The sequence below is a fragment of the Palaemon carinicauda genome, chromosome 1 (genome assembly GCF_036898095.1).
Source record: "Palaemon carinicauda isolate YSFRI2023 chromosome 1, ASM3689809v2, whole genome shotgun sequence".
Taxonomy (NCBI): Eukaryota; Metazoa; Arthropoda; class Malacostraca; order Decapoda; family Palaemonidae; genus Palaemon; species Palaemon carinicauda.
Genome location: NC_090725.1, coordinates 27,088,893 through 27,106,128, shown reverse-complemented (window position 1 = coordinate 27,106,128; position 17,236 = coordinate 27,088,893). Strand labels below are relative to the sequence as shown.

The 17,236-nt window shown below is 35.4% G+C and overlaps 1 protein-coding gene across 5 annotated transcripts in view; it reads right to left on the bottom strand.

Moving 5' to 3' along the window:
• LOC137647330 (nuclear pore complex protein Nup98-Nup96-like) overlaps nt 1-17,236 on the bottom strand; it is a 180,651-nt gene that overhangs the window by 51,060 nt on the left and 112,355 nt on the right. For all 5 annotated transcript variants that reach the window (XM_068380746.1, XM_068380749.1, XM_068380733.1 and 2 more), the window contains exons 19-24: nt 16,796-16,930; nt 13,489-13,885; nt 10,540-10,597; nt 6,729-6,966; nt 4,927-5,127; nt 1,752-1,989 (exon numbers count right to left, since the gene is read on the bottom strand). In XM_068380746.1, coding sequence (XP_068236847.1) covers nt 1,752-1,989; nt 4,927-5,127; nt 6,729-6,966; nt 10,540-10,597; nt 13,489-13,885; nt 16,796-16,930 — 1,267 coding nt within the window. The remainder of the gene's footprint in view (nt 1-1,751; nt 1,990-4,926; nt 5,128-6,728; nt 6,967-10,539; nt 10,598-13,488; nt 13,886-16,795; nt 16,931-17,236) is intronic.

The following is a 17,236-nucleotide window of genomic DNA, read 5'->3' as shown; positions in this document are numbered from 1 at the left end:
GGGGGCGGAACTGTAGCTAAGAACCGCCAATCGAACCCGGAGGGTTTCGTATAACATAAGCCAGAATGAAAAGTGAATATAAAATAGGGTGCACCGGGATCCAACTCTGTTGACCGGTGGCCAACCAGACTAGACAGAGACGAACCCGCCGGGCCATCCGGAGGACAAAGTCCATAAACACTGAACTACCCCCTCTAAAAGGAGGGAAGGCAACGGTCCCTTAGTGGAGGGGGGAGAAGCCTAGCCGCCCACCTAGCTAGAGGGGGAGCGTGGGGGAGGATCACGTGATACGAGGCAGCAGGGCTACCAACTGACGATCCCCAACCAGACAGATCAAACGGAGTAATGGCACAAATATTCATTATAATAATAATAATAGCGTTAAATTATATGAATAAACACATAGAAAATTTTTGGGCAAGGCATGCAACATAATAATTAAATCACAAAAGACACACCTGATGGCTAAAAATAACATTGCCGCCTAGCACGAAGGTCGGCCGCCATAACGATACGAAATGATATCGGCCCAAAAATTGAACCACGAGGATTCTAAACGCTAAATAATGAATATTCACAGTAACAAATAATATTTGATAATAAAAATAATACACATAGTAACACCGCAAGTGAAAATTAAAAGCTCTCAAAAACAGGAGTACCAACTGTAGTGAAATCAAGCAAGATCGGTATGAACGAAGAGAATAAACTCCTATAATATGAATATTAAACGATCTAGGTTGCTCAAAACACAGTAAAACCCAGCTTGGTACTTAACTTAGACGGTGTCTCCTGGGAAACCGACGAAGAAGCCATAATTCAATGGAAAATAACCAAAATCGAGAGCACAACAAAAATGCGGGTTACTTTACTCGTCGTGCTAAAAGGAGTTGGGTTCTGAGCGGATGCATTGTTAGTAGTACCGAGTGAGGTTGAACGGCTCTCCTCTATTGGGGTTTTCTGTCGTGGATTAATCTAAATAGTGCGGGACCTCTGGAATATACGCCCAATTTTATACCGACACCAATAGGTGAGCGAGCTAGTTAACCTAGCACTCCTTTACATTTTTTCTCTGGTATATTTAGCAGTAAATTACCTAAGAATAAGTGCTAAATGGAGCTTATTCACTGGGCGGCACAGGTTCGAGCCCAGAAATGCAATTTATAGGCTGAATGGAAACTTGGAAATTTAAGATTAAAAAAAAAAACTGCATGTCAAACTAGACAGTGACCACAACAATAACATTAATCAGGTATTAGAATATGAAAGAAAAGAAAATTAATCTTGCAAATAATAGAACAACACCTTTTTCACGGTTTTTGTCTACATCTGGATGAAGAGGATTTTCAGGGGTTGGCAATTATTAACCCTTTTACCCCCAGGCTATTTGGAAATTTCCAACCCTTAACCCCCAGTGGGTTATTTTTTTCCCAGCACATTTTGCAGTATATTTTTTTTAAATTGCTCTAACAGCCTTAATTTTTGTCATATAGAGGTCAGGTTGGTCTCATTCTCTTGGAAAATGCCTGAATTTTCTCAAAAAATTATCAAAAATATGAAAAAAAAAATTTTTATAGCATTTTTTTGCAAGGACGTACCGGTACATCCATGGGGGTAAAGGGATGGCTTTTGTGAAACGTACTAGTACATCCTTTGGGGGTAAAAGGGTTAATAAATTGATAAAACTGATATCTATGATGACTGTCAATTAAGATCACTGTCAAACAAGCAACACTTAAAGGTTAACTTACCATAAATGGAGTGCAAAGGCTCTCTTCCAATCCAAACCCTGACACGTATTGATGGCGATATGAGAAGCCTGGTGGGTTGGTGCTCCAGCTAGGATGGAGTACAGTATCAATCGTTCAGTGGACATCATTGCATCAGTTCCTCCTTCTGCCCAATTTCTTAGCTGCTGGGCAAGAATCTGCCGAGGGCTTTCCTCACCTGTACATGACTGTGCCAGTAAGAGTGCTAGATGATGATCACCTAATAAAGACAGAGGAAAAAAATTCTTTTTAAAAAGAATGTAAAAATATTAGAAAAATTCATCTAAGCTACATAATCTATCTTTTATATATCTACCTTGTAAGTGATTAATAACTTTTACAAACTTCTTTATTCCTAACACAATTATAAATTTGTACTTGCCTTCTTCAACTGTAGCTAAGGAATCTAGGCTAAGCAAGAAAACTTTCAAGTATTACATTTAAAAATAACATAATCAAAAGAAAACACATGAGCAGAAATACTCCTCAATACAGTGAAAAAAATGTAGCAAGTTAAAAAAGACAAAAGACATCCGTCATTTGGATGTAATTTGTATTTTTCCAAACTATACAAACCTTAGATCTTACCTATGGATACACTGTTCCAGTGTAGCTGGAAACTTGCCATGAACTTTTTACGAGATATAATAACCAGCCGCTAGTTAGCAGGGGGTAGACAAGCCTCCCCACTCAGATGCTCAGTCTTAGGTAAGGTAAGGTTAGGTAGGTTAAGGTAAGCTAAGGTTAGGTAAGGTAGGGTAAGGTAAAGTAAGGTTGTTAGATACGGTAAGGTAAGGTCCAGTTAGATACGGAATGGTATGGTAAGGTAAGGTAAGGTAAGATTAGGTACCGTATATTAAGGTAAGGTAAGGTAAGATTAGGTACCGTATATTAAGGTAAGGTAAGGTAAGGTAAGATTAGGTTAGGTTGCCAGTGTATTACATTACGTATGATTGCAGGCAGGACTTTCTAGGGGGACAAGTTATGGAGCGCCAATCATGAGTAGAGAGCTCTGGTTTGTACAGTTATGAAAAATACAAATTATTTCCAAATTTGTCATTTGTTCCTACACAAATCCAAACCTTTCGCTCTTTACTATGTCGACTTACGCTTAGGTGGGTGGAAGTACAAAACCCCAGCTGGCAGGGAATTTGACCGGGGTACGACTCTGAGCTCGTGCAAGCATGAGAGGGGCACCCTGACACCTCATGAATTCGCCGTTTGTTATGCTAGAGTTAAGGGCTGGGCAATTGTGGGGAATGCTTGGAGACTAAACACTCTGACTTGACCAGGGATATTGGAGTAGGCTAACACTCATCTTACTTTAGCCATTTACTATAAGGTAGCAGATCCGCCCTCAGCAGCTGTATACGAGATTTCTCACCATCGCATATACCTGCACACTTACCCTATGATAACTTACATTTCCATTTTTATTTGTTTTGATGCTAATTACAGAATAGATTTTTCATAAATTTGCTTTACTTTCTATTGTATTTCACTAAACAACCAAAATATTCTTTTTTTCATTATGGAGTGACTATAGAATAATTTTTCATAATTACTTTTATTACATCTTATTCTATATATATGAAAGAGAGAGAGAGAGAGAGAGAGAGAGAGAGAGAGAGAGAGAGAGAGAGAGAGAGAGAGAGAGAGAGAGAGAGTGTGTGTGTGTGTGTGTGTGTGTGTGTGTGTGTGTGTGTGTGTCATAGAAGATGAGGATTTAACTTGTCTTGTAAGTGCACGTCATTGACAAAAACCTACCACCATGGCTCAAAATGTTCAAAACACAATCAAGGACCCCATTCTATACTGCCTACTAAGGTTACTAGATACGGAAAAATGTGTGATACAATATTTGGATTAAAACTAACTGTTGAGTACCATAGGTACCTTGTGCCTGACTGGTTGGAGTTGTATTGCAAGCTTGTGTACTGCTTGTGTAGGTAGTGTGTTGGCCAAGGCACCAGCCACCCGTTGAGATACTACCACTAGAGAATTATGGGGTCTTTTGACTGGCCAGACAGTAATACATTGGAGCCTTCTCTCTGCTTACGGTTAATTTTCCCTTTGCCTACACACACACACACCCATTAGTGGGGCCTATTCTTTACATATTCTCCTCTGTCCTCATACACCTGACAACACTGAGATTACCAAATAATTTTTCACCCAAGGGGTTACTGCACTGTAATTGTTCAGTGGCTATTTTCCTCTTGGTAAAGGTAGAAGAGAGACTTTAGCTATGGTAAGCAGCTCTTCTAGTAGGACACTACAAAATCAAATCATTGTTCTCTAGTCTTGGGTAGTGCTATAGCCTCTGTACCATTGTCTTCCACAGTCTTGGGTTAGAGTTCTCTTGCTTAAGGATACACTCAGGCACACTATTTCATCCTATTTCTCTTCCTTTTGTTTTGTTAAAGTTTTTATAGTTTATATAGGAGATATTTATTTCAGTGTTGATACTCTTCATAAAATATATTATTTTTCCTTGCTTCCTTTCCTCTCTGGGCTATTTTCCTCATTGGAGCCCCTGGGCTTATAGTGTCCTGCTTTTCCAACTAGGGTTGTAGCTTAGCAAGTAATAAAAATAACAATAATAATAATAATAATAATAAAAATAATAATAATAATAATAACTGGCAACTGGGTGGTGAGCATGCAGGAGAATGAATGGTGTGCAAAGCTGAATTTTTACTGAGTAGGTTGCACAGCTTTGCATATATATAATTAACAAAGATACCTATTTGGCTGACCGTGTACACATAGACCAAAGGATGGAGAATCGGTGCACGAGGAAGTAGGACGAGTGTGCATGTGAGTGTGTAAGTGTATAGGCTACCCTTCTAATTCATTGGCATTAGGCTCAAGTGTCTCACACCCCTGCATGGATTGAAAATTCCAGTCTTCCAATTGCATATAATGACACAGACTTTTAAAATCACAAATTTTAAGTAAGTTGTATTTTTCTTAACAGTACTTACCACGAACTACTTTCTTAGGAGTATCTGGGATGTCCTCCGAACCGACCAGAGTTTTGTGTAGTTTACCCTAGTCCCGTTTTCTGTGAGGGGTAACCTCAGGTGGAGTGATATACTGACACAGACTTTTAAAATGAAATAATTTACAAATCTTAAGATCTAGAGTGCCTTACCTTTACTCAGAGCCAACATACAAGCCTCTGAGATCTGCCGAGCTGTAAGGTGTGAAAATATAGCAGCGAGATAGGCTTCTTCACCGTCTTGACTCATCGCGTACAAAACTTCCTCTTGCACTATTGAGCTGTTGACATTTTCCAGCCACTGACTAACAGCTTCCATTCTAGCTTGTGACTGGGAGTATTCATTGGCACCATCTGAGATAAAAATGTAAACCAGTTATCTTGCAAGGATATCAACTGAAATTGATGAAATTAACAAAACAAGAATTGCATCACACTCCTTCTTCTTCTTTGTCTGCATCCTTCAATTCTCAACTTTAATATCTATGCAATCAATCTCTTTATTATTTAGTTTAAAGGTATTACTGAGGTGTACTTTCGACTGCTCAGGTTAATATAACTTTAAAAATTACCAAAGAAAAAGAAAGTACCTTAGTAAAAAAATAAATCCCATTAGGTTTAAAGCAAGTACACATGTATGACAAAGCAGTAAATTTTTTTTGGAAAGATGACAGAATTAGGACAATGCAGAAATTATATCTCCTATATTACTACACATTTTTTCTAAAACATTTCTAATCTGGTAAATCATCAAAAAACTAAATTAATTTTCAAAACTTTATATAATAAATCAAAGATTTAACTTTTTTTTCTCTATACATTCATTAAAGAAGGTTAACTGATTCCAAGACTTTATTTGATAAAATGATCTTTTATTTACCATCAATACTGTAATTGAATAACACTTCTACACCACCAACATTTTTTTCCCTAAATGGAGGTAAATAATGATATCAATTACTTAATTATCCAGACCAAAGAGCAATTTCAATACCATCAAACATCTTGCCTGTAATTCGCTACAAAAAAAATCACTCAAATAGCAGTACATTATACAAGAAGTAAATTTAATTGACCTTTATTTTCTGAACATATAAGTAATGAGCTAATGCATATATATATTTAAAGATGATTAAATATCTTTGAAACCTTAATTCTAATGATTGAAACAGGAACTCTACTACATATACAAAATAACGGTTCATAATATTCTATAACCAAGACATTGGAGGACGGAGGAGAACCATCTATGCAATAACTTGAGTTCTTAATTTTTTCTTAGCAATGATGTTATAGACTCCAGAAAAATATTGATATGAATGCCACTCCCCTGATCAAGCCTTCCATCTGGTGCAGGTACAACATGTGAGCACCTCAGCCCTGACTGGATGAGTCAACGAACAAGGTCAAAAGATTCAAGCAAACAGGGGACTCCTTTGAAAAGCCTGAGATTCTTTCCACTGGATGATGATAAACTACACCTCCCCTGACACTAGATGAGAAATTTCTGGTAAAGATACTATTTTTCCATTCCTCAAATTACAGTTCGAGGAATTGAATCGTGAATTTCCCAAGCTACCATTACGTCCTTTCGTTATGTGCCTTTTGTTTTTGGACATAGCCAAGTCTCAAGACAGGGTATCAATAACCGATAAACAATGTCGATCTTCATGCCTAGGTCATTAGCAATGGTGAAAAGAGAAGAGTCAAACTTATGACTCACTGACTTGAAGACCCATGTTCAGTAGAAGCAAAGATTTAATAATATTGCAGTCTCAAGCTACTACTCAACTGGAGGATGTCACAGGCATTCATTTTGAACCTTTATTGATGCAAATGGAGGTTATCGCATGACTGATTACATTTATGAATAAGCAGATGTATAATTTGAAAAGATCAATAAATGAATATTATGAATTCCTTTATAACATGCCTTCAATAAAACCTTTTCTTACCAGATTCTGGAGAATAGAAATTAAGTCTTCCCCACAGTCCAACACAAAGGTTGAACACATTTGAAACACCTTCATGCTCAATGCCGGCAGAGGAGGCTGTAAGAGCTAACTGATGGAGAAGCTCTCTGTCTTTCACGGGACGGTAGTGGGGACACGAAGGGCTGTCGGATTCCACTTTCTCTTCATTAGTGAGGACACTATATTTCCAAACATCATTTAAGCATGCTTCTGTTAAATGCTGAAAAGAAGAAAAATACATTCTGAAAAAATTACTTTACTTTAACATGATAGGGCAACAAGGGTTTTCTAACAATGAAAAATAATATCTGAGCAAAATATTTACAATAGTTTACAACTTTTCTGTTATGCGACATGTAGAAATTTTTACGGACATAGCAAGTAAAATATTTGTAATAACATCTTTACTAAAGGCTCTTAGTATTGTTAGTTATCGCTTGAATGTGTACATATGCTTGGTTGTTCAATATGATCGGCGATGAAATGTAAACAAAACGACGTTTCGTGATCTAGGTAGCGTTTATTAGCAAAAAATTGGTATAGAATCACTCTTATTTCAATTATTTTTAATTACTAAGGATAAAGTAAGGAAATAAAATTAATAACATCATTATTTCATAACCAATACTTGGTAAGATATCTGTTGCTGCAAAAGTTAACTTATACACAGATGTGTAAATGCGTTCGTTTGTTCGTTATGATCAGTGATGAAAAAAAAAAAAAAGCAATAATTTTGGTCTTAAGTTGAGTGTTTAGCAAAAGCATGATATAAATGGTCTTTATTTAATTCATTTTAGATTTTTAAGTATACAACAAAAGCTAGCCTATGCACTAACGGTCGTCTTATGCACGAAAATATACAACATTTTTCTGCTTGTGCAATGCACAGCTAGACAATTTTCAACAATATATGCTAAAATACACTAAACACCGTTTTCCTGAATCTGACCTGCTGAAATGAGGGCGTCTTACATGCTCGTGCGTCTTATAGTCCGCCAAATACGGTACTTGGAATTAATTAATTTGCTTTGGAGATGCCAATGTCATATAGAATTAAACTTCACCATGAATTTTTCTTGACCTATTCTTTTAGAGTTGAAAATTCAGACCTCTTATCAAAAACTTTGTGTAATTTCCAATAAATGAATCAATTTGTAGTGTTTTCAATATCAAGAGCTGAAAACATCTATAATATCCAAACTGAAATACACTGATTTTGTCTAACACCTTCTCTGCTTATACTAGAGGGTGAAGAATATAAACCTCAAACCTCTATTGTTATGCAGTCCTAAATTTTAGTCACCTTGATAAGAAGCTGAATTTTATGTAAAATTAAGGATTGATCATTTGAGGGAAATAATCAGCATTGAGGGACTAACAAGCTATAGTCCATTTCTTTTTAGCGAGTCATATTTGCGCCGACTCGCAAGTGCCCCTTTAGCTCGGAAAAGCTCCTGGTCGCTGATTGGTTAGAATTATCTTGTCCAACCAATCAGCGATCATTAAACTTTTCCGAGCTAAAAGGGCACCGCTGCGAGTCGGTGCAAATATGTCTCGCTAAAAGAAATGGACTACAGTATAGTATCAGACTGTCTACAGGAGATAATTATTGCCTACCATAGATTATCCATAGGAAATTGCTGTTTTACGGGAAGCATTATATTCAACAGATCCTTAACTGAATCCACTTCCCTGATCTTATTACACAATTTAGGAAGTATGACTTGGCCCCATTAAAACAATGTTATTTTAGGAATACTTCAAACTCTATCAAATCTTTTTGTTTCTAGTTCATGTCTTTACATTTTAAAGACAACTGAAAGATAATTTCATTTGCAAAAAGTTGTGCAATAGAAATTCTTTCATCATTCAATTTCTTATATGTATTATTTTATCAATGTATAAGTCACATTTAAAGATAACTATTTTTTAATTAAACTTTTTTAATTTTTTCTACAACTGACTTCATAGATTAAAGTACAGTATAGGCAATAGAATTCCTTATAATCCAAATAAATTACCATTTTTGGGGGGGGGGGGAAATAAGTTTTTTATATTTGGCAAGAAGACTCCTCAAGGGTAATAGGAAAGAAAGATCAAGAGTTCCCTAAATCAGGTGTAAGCTTCGGCCCCTTTTTTGGGGGAAACCTGTTTCAGAGGGTAATTCTCTTCACATTTACTATTTTTTTCTCCAAAACAATGCACATCACAGCTAAAAGGTATATGGAGTAAAGAAATAGCAAAAGAAATTCTGCAAAAGTTAATTTCTATCTCGTTTGGCTCTAAATACTGTATTACAGTTTTGTACAAATGAGGCTAAAAATAGTAGACATGCAAAAAATATATTTTGTCCTTGCATTTCGTTTAATACCTCTAAAATTATTCATTTCTCGTCAAAAGGCCATATAGATCACATTGTAATGATTCAGCCGTCATTTGGTATCTTTGAGCTGATCTAAATATTAAAAGGATGGAAATGAAACTAGGAAAATTCTGTAAATCCTAATATATCCATACTACTATTTACTTCACACCAAAAGCTTATCTATTAAATTCTCATTAAATGAATTTGTAAACAAAATTATACCAAGCATTTTTCTCTCTTAATAGGTGAATAACAAGTTTGTGATTTGTTTTTCTTTCTTTTCAGAATGGAAAGAGAAGAGGTTGACCCCCGTAGAAAACGGGAAGAGGGAGATAAACTATACAAAAAGCTGGTCGGTTAGGTAGAGTTAACCAGTAACTCCTAAGAAGGTAGTTCTAGGTAAGTAACCGTGTTGGAACAATGAGATTTTCAGAAATGAAAGTAATGACCTATTGAAGACTACATTGTATACAATAAAAGATTTACCATGACTTCAAGTAACAAGATGTGTTTTTACTGCCATAAGGCATTAAGCCAAAGTGAAAGTGGAAGATGGTGTCCATAATTTGATATGTCAGTAAACTCAGAAATGGCAGAAATTTTGTATTCTAAAGAGAGTTACGACTATTCAAGTGCATGAAGTACGTGGGCATGAGTACGTAAGAGAAAAATATACATATTGATGTGAAAAAGCTATTGGCAACTTTTTTACTCTACAGAATCAGTGAGTGTTGCCAAATACGAACAAGTGTCTTGTTGTTATTTACCATGTGTGGTGTAGCAATGACTTTCAGAGTCATCTCACCTTGTACTGAAACTGCGTTAATAATACACAATTACCTCTGGAAAGTTTTATAAACTGAAATACTATGATAGAAATCGTGTGAAAACAATGTACTGTAGTACAGTACAGCGGGCTACTTAGAGTGTTATTCAACTACAGGTAGGTAATGGTCAGTGAATTGGTAGGTTATGAGTTGAAGCACCAAAGGGCAGCAAGCATTTGTGGATAATCGATCTTCGCGCCTATCACTGCTACCTAGTCCAGCGAATAAAAAAGGGCCAACTGTACCACAACTTGTTTGTATTCAAAGTTACTTGTATCTCAGAATACTACGGTACTGCACTTTGAAGGGATGTTTTCAAGATAGGTTATAATAAATCACAGTATATAAAAACATTGTACTGGGCTAACTCACACATCATTGAGTTGACCTTTTGGGGTAAGTTATAAAATAAACCATACCTACAAAATCAAAACATCTAAATTTTATAGTTGGCAAATGCTGTACCACAACAGATATCTTCTGATTTTATCGGTTTCCTGTCGCAAAATCCCTTAAATAATACACCTTAAAGTAAACCATAGCCAATAGCTTATTCTTATACTGTAATTAGAAAATAACACAAAAATTAGTTAATACTTACATCAAATGTATGTAAATCGGTCTGTACAGCATGAAGTTGCTCTATAACCAGTTTGTAACTGCGAAGAAAAAAATTTACATAAATAAAACTGATTCAGCTCTGAAATGTCATACATTAGAATTTCACAACAGACTTAGTTTAAAGGTTTAAAGGTCGCTCATGAATGGCAGAGGCAAGGGACAGTGACATTGCCCTAGCAGTCAGGACAATGCCCTAGAGACTGACCATATATTATATGATCAGCGCCCAAGCCTCCTCTCCACCCAAGCTAGGACCAGGAAGGGCTAGGCAGTGGCTGCTGATGACTCAGCAGAGACCTATAGGCTCCCCCAAACGCCCCAACCTTAGCTCACAAGGATGGTAAGGTTACAGACACTAATGGCACTAACGAGTCTGAGCGGGACTCGAACCCCCGTCTGGCAAACACCAGACAGAGACGTTACCAATCAGGCCACAACTGACAGAAAATAACTATTAACAGAGAAAATTTTTATAACGACGTCATCATAGCGAAGCGGTTACGGTGCATTGATTCTAAGCAGTATCTGATATGTAATAGTGAACTGCTCATTTCCTATTTCCAAGCCCCTGAAATACCAAAAACATGTAACGTGTGGCAACCAAAGAACATCAGATATGTTTCTTGAATTAACAGTTTTTTTGTCAACAGTACAGCAGTTTTTGTTAATTTTATCTTAATATTATGCATTATAGTATAATTTGTGTCAAAGGAAACAAACAGATATTGTCTTTATATTTCTGTATAACATGAGGTTTATCACCGATGAATTTTTTTATTGTACATCTTTCAAACACTATATATCATGGAATTATTACGAAATCAAATAATCCCTTCACTTTGAATATAAAGCTATTTTACCTATGTAATCATAGTGCTTTACTATTTTTTACACTAAAACAATATAACAAATTTTGGAAATTTTCTATAAATTGATAATGAATAGAATAATTTTTCAAAGGAGACGTACATGAAAGCACCATGCTTTTATGTTAATAGTAAAATACAATAAAAACAGAAAACTTAAAATATCTAATCTGTAATCAGCAGTAAAACAAACATGGAAAAATACTGCAGGCTATCATTGAATAAGTGTGTATGTCTACCTGATAGTGACAAATCTTGTATGAAGATACTGGGGGAGGATCCAAAGTTTCATAATGAAGGAATTAACTGAGGGAAAACTTGTCCAACTAATTACCTAGATAATACATACATACATACATATACCAAGGAACTTCCCCCAATTTTGGGGGGTAGCCGACATCAACAAAGAAACAAAAACAAAAAGGGGACCTCTACTCTCTACGTTCCTCCCAGCCTAACAAGGGACTCAACCGAGTTCAGCTGGTACTGCTAGGGTGCCACAGCCCACCCTCCCACATTATCCACCAAAGATGAAGCTTCATAATGCTGAATCCCCTACTGCTGCTACCTCCGCGGTCATCTAAGGCATCGGAGGCAGCAGCAGGGCCTACCGGAACTGCGTAACAATCGCTCGCCATTCATTCCTATTTCTAGCACGCTCTTGCCTCGCTCACATCTATCCTCCTATCACCCAGAGCTTCCTTCACTCCATCCATCCACCCAAACCTTGGCCTTCCTCTCGTACTTCTCCCATCAACTCTTGCATTCATCACCTTCTTTAGCAGACAGCCATTTTCCATTCTCTCAACATAATGAAGGGATTAACTGAGGGAAAACTTGTCCAAATAATTACCTAGATATTAAAGTTATCATTAACCATAAGATTTATAGGGATAGAATAAAAGTTAAAGATCAGGTTTCTATCATCATAACCTTTCAATCTCTACCTCTTTATCATTACCAACAACTTCAAAAGGGTGATACATACATACATATACCAAGGCACTTCCCCCAATTTTGGGGGGTAGCCGACATCAACAAATGAAACAAAAACAAAAAAGGGGACCTCTACTCTCTACTTTCCTCCCAGCCTAACAAGGGATTCAAAAGGGTGATAACCACAGTAAAATAGCATCATATCTTATATCATAGGGCACTACCATGTCCATTATAAAACTAAAAGAGATCTATATATTGCAAATATATCAAATTATTCACTGGTGAAATTGAAAACTTACTCACTTCCAAAACTCTGTAAGGTTGATAATTATACTGGATATAAGAAGGGAAGCACAAATTCAATAAAAGAATAATCATAAATATGATGTGGCACCCTAGCAGTACCAGCTGAACTCGGTTGAGTCCCTTGTTAGGCTGGGAGGAATGTAGAGAGTAGAGGTCCCCCCTTTTTTTTTTTTGTTTCATTTGTTGATGTCGGCTACCCCCCAAAATTGGGGGAAGTGCCTTGGTATATGTATGTATGCATGATGAAATACTAATATACTGCTGACAAGATATAGTCTGAAGAAAATGAAAAATGAACAAAGCACTTGCTTGAAAAAAAAAAAAAGTAGGCAAATAGTGTTGACCAAATAATATTACTATGACAAAAGAAAACAATAATAATAGATGACTAATCAAAGCTTGGGAGAAAAGATGATGACAATTACTGCTTACCTGTTGTGTCAAGTCACTTTTGTCTAATGTTCTCATTCTGTTGTCAATACATCGATCATTATTTCATGAAGGCTCTGACATTACAAACTAGGCTAATTATGACTAACAGGTTATAGGTTTGTCATGAAAAAGAGAATTATAGACAGTAGGAAACATGAGTAAGTCTAAAAACTTGCAAAACCTCAACTTATTTGCTGTTGCTCTAATGTAATGACCAAGAACACCAATGAAAATGATAAATATTACCATGAGTTACAAAACAGCAGCTATTCGTGAGAAATTCTTATGTAAAGAACATGTAGTAGGTAGTATTATGAATAACCACATAACTGCAGCGTGATAATTAATAAGTTCATGTTCATCAAAATAATAACACCTCCATTTACCTCGTAGAGTCTGCGGTCTTCGTTGTTCTTGACTGTGTAATTGCGGCTCCAAAGAAAAAGAAAGAAAGTGGGGATGGATGGCATGGTGGTTCATCATCGGTCATCTCGGTTTCAGTTTCTTCAGGTACTTTGAGAGATGCTAATTCCTTTCCAGCATGGACCAGTGTCCACCCTGGCCCCCATCCAACTCTAAATGAACGACCCATGAAGGCTCCCATATCAGATAAAAACTGATCTTTACCAGACATAAGAGATGAGGCAAGTGGCACACTTGCTGTTTGGTGTTGAGGTGGAACATGACCAGCCTCTTGCCCAAAATCTTTTCCACTGGGAAGCAACTGATACTCGGTTCGAGAATCCCTTAAGTAAGAATGAAGGCTAGGCTCAGCTGAGATACCTGTAAATGAATGAACAATCAATAACTTCTTGTCTATAAGTAACTTCTATATTTATAGAAATTGAATTTTGATCACTAATTACTATTACTATCATTATGAGATATTTTCTGCATTCAAATTTTCAAGCAAGAATTTCTCACATTTTAATATTTCCAAAAATTTTTTCCATCTCACGTCCAAATTATTACTAAACATTAAACCTATAGGGAAAAAATAATATAAAAATTAAAAGACATGTTTTAAAATTCATGCTATGAAGCCTGGGTAACCTAGGAAAATTAACCCTTTAACCCCCCAGGCTATTTGGAAATTTCCATCCCTTAACCCCCAGGGGGTTATTTTTTTCCCAGCACATTTTGCAGTATATCTTTTTTTCAATTGCTCTAACAGCCTTAATTTTTGTCATAGAGAGGTGAGGTTGGTCTCATTCTCTTGGAAAATGCCTGAATTTTCTCAATAAATTATCAAAAATATGAAAAAAAAAAAATGTTTATAGCATTTTTTTGCAAGGACGTACTGGTACGTCCATGGGGGTAAAGGGATGGCTTTTGTGAAACGTACTAGTACGTCCTTTGGGGGTAAAAGGGTTAAATGACCTTATGCAAATGTCTTCTGTATTGCTATTTAGTCAATCATTAGTCAACAGAGGAGGATGCTTTATTTATCCAATTACTTAAGAAGCCATTTTCAGAACTATTCAAACTGTGTTACATTGGATCACATTACAAAAGAGGATAGAGGCAAGAAACAAAGACTGGTGAAGCAATTCAGATTAGACATAAATTTAGAAATATCCTGTTATGAAGGGCAACTTAACCCCATTAAAAGTGTCATTTTACAGTTACATCAAACTACTTATTTGTCTACATTTATTTTATTCAAAAACCTTTTGAAAAAAAAGATGTACATGTATAATTATCTTGGTATTTAATTTTTCATATATGTAAACATGTTCTTGTTTAATATATATATATATATACATATATATATATATATATATATATATATATATATATATATATATATATATATATATTATATATATATATATATAGATATATATATATATATATATATATATATATATATATATATATATATATATATATTACTTGTAAAGGTTACTATTTTTCAAATGAAAATTTATTGATTTTGCTAATCGTAAATGTACATAATGTAGGCTATAACATTCCTTATCTTTTCATATCTAAATAACAAAAATCAATCTATAATAAATAGTTAAATAATTTTTTCTCAGAAAATTTACTATTTTGAGAAATTGGTCTTCAAATTATTTTTGTAGACCGAATGAATACTTGAAAACTTTTGTATGGATTATTTTCTCGACAATTTTACATAACAGCTAGGATCTTAAGACATAATAATCATATTTCAGAGCTGAGTCCCTTCCCTGAAATTACATAAAGAGATTTAGTATTCTGTCTTTTCTCTATCTACTGTATATCACTTTTTTTCAGTAAGCACCAACACTATTTTCCAACCAGACATTAATGGAATAAATAATCCCTCAAAATCTCTGAAATAATTTTAGTACTGTCCCTCATTCTTCTCTGTCTCATCAAAAAAGGATAACTAAATCTTTATGAATTTTTGCCTTTTGTTTCTGTGTCAATACTATACTTTAAAAGCAATAAGTCAGGTCTTTTGGGCATAAGTGGTTTTTGGGAGAATCATCATTGCTGACACAATGGTAAAACACTGTATCCCCATGATCAAGTCTTTCAGTTCTTTCACTGTCTTCTTTGTACACTTTCTATCAGCAACTCAAAACTGCAATATTAAGTGATTTATGACATACTCAGTTTATGTCTGTCACTGAGAAACTTATCATGTGATTTCCCATGTTTACTTGCTTGCCAAATAAACATATCCCTGATTTTATTCAATTAACCCTTTTACCCCCAGGCTATTTGGAAATTTCCAACCCTTAACCCCCAGGGGTTATTTTTTTTCAAGCACATTTTGCAGTATATTTTTTTAAAATTGCTCTAACAGCCTTAATTTTTGTCATAGAGAGGTCAGGTTGGTCTCATTCTCTTGGAAAATGCCTGAAGTTTCTCAAAAAAATTATCAAAAATATGCAAAAAAAATTTAAATAGCAGTTTTTAGCAAGGACGTACCGGTACGTCCATGGGGGTAAAAGGATGAGTTTTGTGAAACGTACCAGTACGTCCTTTGGGGGTAAAAGGGTTAAGTGCTAAATCAGTTCTCTACAGGGGGGAAGGGGTTCCACAATCCCAAAATGTTTTATGCATTTATCTCTTTATTTTGGCAATCTGGAACATACAAATTATAACAAACTATGAATAAAAAGGCCAAAAACACAATACAGTATATTGACAATATTCAACAGGCAAGATATTCAAACCCACAAGAAAAACAAGCCCAAGACTGGCTTTCATAATATATTCTTGACTTTTTTTCTGGATAAATTTTACACTTTTTACCTTAACCCTTTTACCCCCAGGCTCTTTGGAAATTTCCAACCCTTAACCCCCAGGGGGTTATTTTTTTCCCAGCACATTTTGCAGTATATTCTTTTTTAAATTGCTCTAAAAGCCTTAATTTTTTGTCATAGAGAGGTCAGGTTGGTCTCATTCTCTTGGAAAATGCCTGAATTTTCTAAAAAAAAAAAAAAAAAAAATGATCAAAAATATGAAAAAAAAATTTTTATAGCATTTTTTTGCAAGGACGTACCAGTACGTCCATGGGGGTAAAGGGATGGCTTTTGTGAAACGTACCAGTACGTCCTTTGGGGGTAAAAGAGTTAATAATTTTGGAATTATATTTAATACTTTTAAGGGCTGAGAACCAGGATATCAACAATATACTTGAGATCTCCAGATGCGAAGACAAAGGATTTCAAGGAGTTAAACTCTGATACTTACTAATCTTGGGTGTTTCACCGGCAATTCCACCTTGAGAGTGCGGTGTAAACTTTACTTTCATGCCAGCTGAGTCTACTGGGCTTGATGATCTGGTATGACTTACATCCTGACCAAGTATAAGTTTCTTGGCGGAGGCTACAAAAAGAAAAGAAAAACAAAATATATTACCTATTGTTTTCAAATGAAATCCATAAAATTCCTGTACTTTAGCATGTTTTGAATATGGTGAAAATAAAGAATGCACTTAGAAACCTACAAATACCATGCTCACAAAATTTATTCACATAGATTTCAATGGAATATTATGAGTACTTTAGCATGTTTTGAATATGGTGAAAATAAAGAATGCACTTAGAAACCTACAAATACCAAGCTCACAATATTTATTCACATAGATTTCAATGGAATATTATGAGTACTTTAGCATGTTTTGAATATGGT